The sequence below is a fragment of the Eucalyptus grandis genome, chromosome 6 (assembly GCF_016545825.1).
Source record: "Eucalyptus grandis isolate ANBG69807.140 chromosome 6, ASM1654582v1, whole genome shotgun sequence".
Lineage (NCBI taxonomy): Eukaryota > Viridiplantae > Streptophyta > Magnoliopsida > Myrtales > Myrtaceae > Eucalyptus > Eucalyptus grandis.
The window spans coordinates 22,239,665-22,245,664 of record NC_052617.1 but is presented as its reverse complement, the minus strand read 5'-3'; the positions used below and the strand labels follow the sequence as shown (position 1 = coordinate 22,245,664).

Sequence of the window (6,000 nt, the reverse complement as noted above, 5' to 3'; positions counted from 1 at the left end):
CCCAATTGGACCAATACAATAGGCCCAGGAACAGAACGTCGGACTCTACATTTTCGATTCAACTTCTGATGGTCCACCAATGCAAGAGCGAGTTCCCCCCCGAAAACGCTACCTGATCAACCCCCACTCTCTATCCACACATTATGGATATTGCGCCGACGTGGCAACGGCCCATTGGCGGCAAAGATCAACCCACTCCAATTCTCAGAGGAGTCGGATAATCCCCCACAGAGGAAGGAGGAGAAAAAGATCCTCTCGCTTTAGCTGTCCTCAGTTGCCATCTTGTCTTAACCAGAGTTTCTTAGGCAAGGAATCGGCGCAGAAAAGGGAAAAGGAAACCTCTCATGGCTACACTGAACATGGCAAGTTTTGTGCTGAGCCCAAGCATTGGCTCCAACGCAAGCTCCTCCACTGCTAGGAGCATTGCCTATTTCCCTAGGGACGCCAACAGCCGGTCCGCGAGGAGGCTCGTGGTGCGGGCCGCGGAGGGGGAGGCGGCGCCGCCGGCGGCCACCACCACGGAGGCTCCGGCCGAGGGCGAGGCCAAGCCCAAGGCCGCAAAGCCCCCTCCGATTGGACCCAAGAGGGGCACTAAGGTAATCGATTTGCTTCAAAGCTCTTACCATTTAAGTAGAACAGATTGTGATGGATTATGTGGTATTACCATACTTGTGAAGCTTATCTTGCATGATTTTTCATCAATTAGCCATCTTATCGAGCGATTGCTATTAATATGTAGATTCAAATCTATTAAATGACTGTTGTAGTTAGCAATATCTGAAGGAGAACGTTGATTACACTGTGATCTGGAATTACTGCTTTTGAGTTTTTCTAAATTTATACTAATTGACTACCCTTGCTAGTTGCGGGAGTATAGACTTCACTTTGCTTAAAATATGACACGCGAAGTATTGCTCAGTCGAGAAAATATAATATTATTGTTTGTTTTATAATAAGATATGATTCGCGTGCATTTGCGAGGATCATTACATATCGTTAAGTCAGCAAAAAGTTGAATATTGCGATGATTATCAGTCTAAGAACCGATGATAAACCCAATTAAAGTTCGATGTCATCATTAGTAGAGATGAAGTATGGTATTAATGGGTACCCAACAAAATCTACAAAAGTTGCATCTTCTGTAAAATTTCAGTTCTTGCATTGGGTTTATACTAAATTACTGTGGCATATAGTAAGATGGGTCAGATCATAACTCCTTTCTTTCTTTTGTAGGTGAAGATCTTGAGGAGAGAGTCTTACTGGTTCAAGGATGTGGGATCTGTGGTCGCAGTTGATCAGGTCTCCTCTCTCTCTCTCTCTCTCTCTCTCTCTCTCTCTCTGCGCTTCAAAACACAGAGATATCTTGGCAAAAACGTTTGATTTCTGATGCTCTTTGTTGTTCACTCATGGTGGGCAGGACCCTAAGACGAGGTACCCGGTGGTGGTCAGATTCCAGAAGGTCAACTACGCCAACGTATCGACCAACAACTACGCGTTGGATGAGATTATTGAAGTCTAGATGCTTGCTTTGTAAGATCCAGGATTTATATGATACCGTGTGTTTGTAATATCCTCTCCATTTCTCTTCCTCCACAGTCAATCTAACTCATCGATGAGTGCCTTATTAGATCGACGGCGCACACCTTCTTTCTTCAGTCGATCAAGCTTACTGCCATGGACAGGTCGAGGTCGATCCATTTCACAGCCTCCCTTCTTTGTATCAAGAGAAAAACCCCTAATCATAACGTACATGGTTGCAATAGCAGGATGATCATGGAAACTCATAAAAAAGAAATTACACAGACAATGAGGAAAAGAGAGGATCAATGAGAATGTCGATGTTAATATGACGCTCCTTTCAGTACCTTCCTGTACGCTTAACGCCAAAAAAACGTCATGCGAGGCGATTTTCCATCACTTTAGATTGGTTTTCTGTGATACATGCTTGTTGAGCCTTCGTGCGCATCTTTGAACTTTTACTTGCGTAAGACGATGAGTAAAGACAGAGCACCAAAGAAGAAAAGTCCTGCCATGTCTCGCGAACATCTACGGAAAGACTTTCTACCTATGAAGCAGCACAAACACAAGATATATGCTAGAAAGGAGGAGAGAAAATAACCATAAAATCTACAATCCATTTCAAACCCACCATCAGAACATAAATGGGTTGTGGCCAGGCCCTTACAAAACTATATGAAAAAGGCTGAAAAAAAGGACATTGAAAGAGCCCAAAAAGGCAAATAGAGCCTCAAAGGACCTTTCTATGCTTATATAAAGAAAACACAAAACAGACCACTTTCACTCCTATCCTAGTTTCCTAGTCCTTACATCACCCCATCAAAGGGCGGAAAAAAAGAAATAAAAGATAATAAAAAAACGTAAAACCCAACTAGTTTATACAACCTAAAGGGGTTCTCATTTTAAAAAGGAAAAAAGGAAAGAAAAATGTTCCCAAAGAACCAAAATTACCATGGTTCTTAGCTTTGCTTCTTCTTCCTCCTCCTGTACTCCTCTATAAACCAAAACCCAAGTTTTCTTTTAGAGAGATAGTGAACCACACATCAAGCATACAAATTCCATGGAACTTGCAAGCCCTCCCAATCTGTAGTCTCTTGACCACCGTTCAGCAACCACAGCTCCTCATGACCACCAAACCCTAGATCACTCATCTCAAGATAATCACTCCCAAATGAGAACTCTGGCCAGCACTTGTAATCGCCTTGATCTTCATTCACCATGTCAGGCACCACCAAATCCTCCCCTGACCAATCCACATAATTGTAATTAGCATCTCCTGTCGTATCATTAGAAGTGTCATCCCTCATGATAAAAGGGTCACGACTATTAACATCAACCGCTTCGCTCTTCGCTGCCTGCTCGCATATACAACTATTGCTGGAACCAGTCGACGAGAAGTTGCTGCTATTGTCACTGCTGTCAATCGGTGTCGTGACGGTGGTCATTGTTGCGGGCAAGTTGAGCCTCGCGGAGGGCCCGTAGAGCTTCCTCGCAGCCTTGTCGTAGGCGAGGGCCGCCTCGAGGGAGGTGTTGAAGGTGCCGAGCCAGAGCCTCGCGCCACGGTTCGGCTCGCGGATCTCGGCCACCCACTTGCCCCACGTCCGCTGCCGGACGCCCCGGTAGGTGCAGAGCGCGTTCTCGGGGCCGCCCTTGCCCCTCATGCAGCCCTTCCTCGAGCGGCCCATGGAGGGCTTCTTGGTTTTGACAGCTTCTTTCTTCTTCCCAGCTAGTACTTGCGCTTGATGTAATTGATCCATGGTTTGCATAAAATCTAGGGAAGTGGCTTTGGGGGACCCCGTGTGATGGAAGGGAGGCTTTGATTCTTGTTCTTCTCGAAATGCCAAATTAGCGGGTTCAGTGGATACACGCAGGAAATGACAGAGACCCTTTTATAAGATGGATATATACAGGAAATACAGTCTTGTGCAGAGTAGGAAATTGAAAAATCATGTATTGATGAAACGGATTTGTTTGTCGAAATTAAAGACTACCCACGTGTTCCTGCTTAAACTCTATTCCTGTGATGGTGTTCTTTATACTGTCAATGTAAATATCGTGAAACAATTATAATCTTTTCTTCTATTTAATTGAGCAGGAGGATGCCTGACACTCGGAGAGAGAGAGAGAGAGATAGAGAGGGCGGCCTGAGTTGACAGGTGGAAGGCGCGACGCTTGCGGCGGTGACAGAGAGACAAAAGCCCGAAGCACAGGTGTCGACGAGATCAGACTCGCGGAGGAGCTTCGTCCTCAAGTATGGGAGAGCAGGGGCCAGATCCAGCCACGTGCGCGCTGGGCGTTGCGTCGAAGCATGGGCCCTTAACAGCGCCACGTTGCGTCCGCGATGCATGGCGTAGCCCCCCTAGAACGCCACCGTCTCTCCCCGTCGCGATGAGGACGAACCCAGCGCATCACGAGAGCATGTCTCGCGTATCGTCCGACAACGTGATAATTGAGAGCGTCGAAGCCCCTGCCCTCGTTCCGGTTGTTGTTGTCCGCACGTCGTGTCCAGACGAACTGATGGGTTTTACGTTTTCAAGGAGCACGTCCCATTCACGGAAAGGGAAAAATAAAAGATAATGAGAAGAACAGCCACGGCGACGGAGGAAAGCCGTCGCAGACGCCTGACTTCTGTTTTGATGAGAGTAAAACAAGTTGAGGGCATATATGACTTGACCTAGATGCAGACCGGTCAAGATGGGTCATCATTTTTTAACCATATATGTGTTAAAACATTTTAGTTATATTTAGGAAATAGATTATTAATGGATTTAAACACAATGTAAATATTAAATGGGTCATGAATAGGTTTACAATTTATTTAAATCCAAATCCGCATCTATGACTCTCTCTTCATTCTTTTTCGCTTTCACTTGATCTCGCATTTGTTCACTCAATTTTTTGTAGATTTGATTAAATATGGAAGTGTTTTAATAATATGGGTGAAGTTGGATATAAATGAAAAAAATGTGCATTATGGACAGTTGTGTCACAAATAGATAGATTCATCAAAATAAATCATAAACTTATTTCTAAATCTATATAATAGTTAAATTGGTTATAAATGAGTTAGTTATATTTAGTAAATGAGTTATAAATGAATTAGACACAAAATAAGTGTTAGATGCATCATAAATAGGTGTACAACTTACATAGACCCAACTTATTTATATGATTCTCTCGTCTTTACTTGATTTCGTACTCATTCAACTCTCACCTTAATTTGATTATGAGTTTTTATAAATTGGATAATATATAAGTATTTTAATGATATGGATCAGATTGAGTACGTGTTCCTAAATTTATATTGCGTAAAAATTAATCAAATCAAATTAAATTAATTTACTTAGATCAAATCATTTATGATTCGACTCAACTACCCATTTGACAAGAATTTATACTCAACGTTGGCATTGCAAAGAGTCCTTTTGCTAGCTTGTATATACACGACGACGTATTCTAATGAGACGGCCTCTGTAACGTTGGCGGTACAGGACACGCCGCTTCCTGTCGAATAGCTTTCATGTTCATTATTGAGCGTAGACCCTATGACAACGTGGCCGTCGTCAAAATGCGTTTTGAATAGGGGTGACTTCGCACTGACGATTTCATCTGTCCGAAGAGATAAGGCCGATGCTAATGGATTTCTGTCCGGCGGTACATCCGTACACGAATTCCAACGTTAGATTCGCTACGAAAAGGGAGCTTCTGTCGGCCAAGCTGATGCGTCGCCAGAACTTGATACGGTTCAGCTTTTCCGATGGGGAAAACTGTCGGGTGTTTAATGAGCATATTTACTTTTTTAGAAATTTGGATATGAGCATATCCTTAAATTGCTCCCTTGATAACGATGGAGTTCTCTTTAGAAGTCTTCCCTTGATGGGGAACCAGCTGAACCAAGCAGGGTCGCCCTGCCAAAGCAGGAGCCTCTCGACCGTAAAAAATTAAATGGGGATATAGGCAGCTCCCGTGCTTAGAAAAATATAGCGGCTGAAGTACTCCCCGTAAGATTGGATCTGAGTAGGTCTTTAAACTACTCAATAAAGGTAAAGGCGGGAGAACCGCCCCTGGGGTGAGATATCACGTACTTGCCTCCCCATCCCCTCAGTCGGGTGGATAGATATAGGTCAAGGATTTGGGGATCCATAGGCAGTGAATGTGGAAAACTAATCCCAGAAACACTGCGTCAAAGGCAACTCTGGCTACGACTAGGCTAACATGGGGTAACCAATCCCTATCCCTCACCCGCGCGTGATATGGAGTGGGTGAAAATCCCACGGCTATTTGACCATGCCTAACGGCACAGTTCCATAACCAACTGGGTCAAACAGTCCCCCCCGTTATGGAACCGTGCCATTAATTGATAAGAAGAGTGAAAGCCCAAAGTAAATAGGAACAACATTTTTAGAATGTAAGTCCATATTCACTATTCATCTTCCACAATTTGCACCAAAAAGCTACTAGAGTCTAACGACGATGTCGCCT

At 44.0% G+C, this 6,000-nt stretch overlaps 2 protein-coding genes across 2 annotated transcripts; one reads left to right on the top strand and one right to left on the bottom strand.

Moving 5' to 3' along the window:
- The first annotated feature begins 228 nt into the window (after positions 1-228).
- On the top strand, positions 229-1,633 carry LOC104432555 (photosystem I reaction center subunit IV, chloroplastic). Its single transcript, XM_010045016.3, has 3 exons — positions 229-596; positions 1,234-1,299; positions 1,418-1,633. The coding sequence occupies exons 1-3, from the start codon at positions 345-347 to the stop codon at positions 1,517-1,519; spliced, it is 420 nt and encodes a 139-aa protein (XP_010043318.1). The 5' UTR covers positions 229-344; the 3' UTR covers positions 1,520-1,633.
- A 583-nt stretch (positions 1,634-2,216) lies between these two features.
- Positions 2,217-3,362, bottom strand: LOC104432554 (dehydration-responsive element-binding protein 2C). The gene has a single exon (XM_010045015.3). It carries the CDS (start codon positions 3,282-3,284, stop codon positions 2,562-2,564), a length of 723 nt encoding a protein of 240 aa, XP_010043317.2. The 5' UTR covers positions 3,285-3,362; the 3' UTR covers positions 2,217-2,561.
- Between the last annotated feature and the right edge of the window lie 2,638 nt (positions 3,363-6,000).

What these genes read in the sequence shown, in the direction of transcription:
- LOC104432555 (XM_010045016.3), top strand. Translation starts at nt 345, where the DNA reads ATGGCTACACTGAACATGGCAAGTTTTGTGCTGAGCCCAAGCATTGGC. An exon ending in GACCCAAGAGGGGCACTAAG is followed by an intron (nt 597 to 1,233) that starts GTAATCGATTTG and finishes TTTCTTTTGTAG; the next exon opens with GTGAAGATCTTGAGGAGAGA. An exon ending in CTGTGGTCGCAGTTGATCAG is followed by an intron (nt 1,300 to 1,417) that starts GTCTCCTCTCTC and finishes CATGGTGGGCAG; the next exon opens with GACCCTAAGACGAGGTACCC.
- LOC104432554 (XM_010045015.3), bottom strand. Translation starts at nt 3,284, where the DNA reads ATGCAAACCATGGATCAATTACATCAAGCGCAAGTACTAGCTGGGAAG.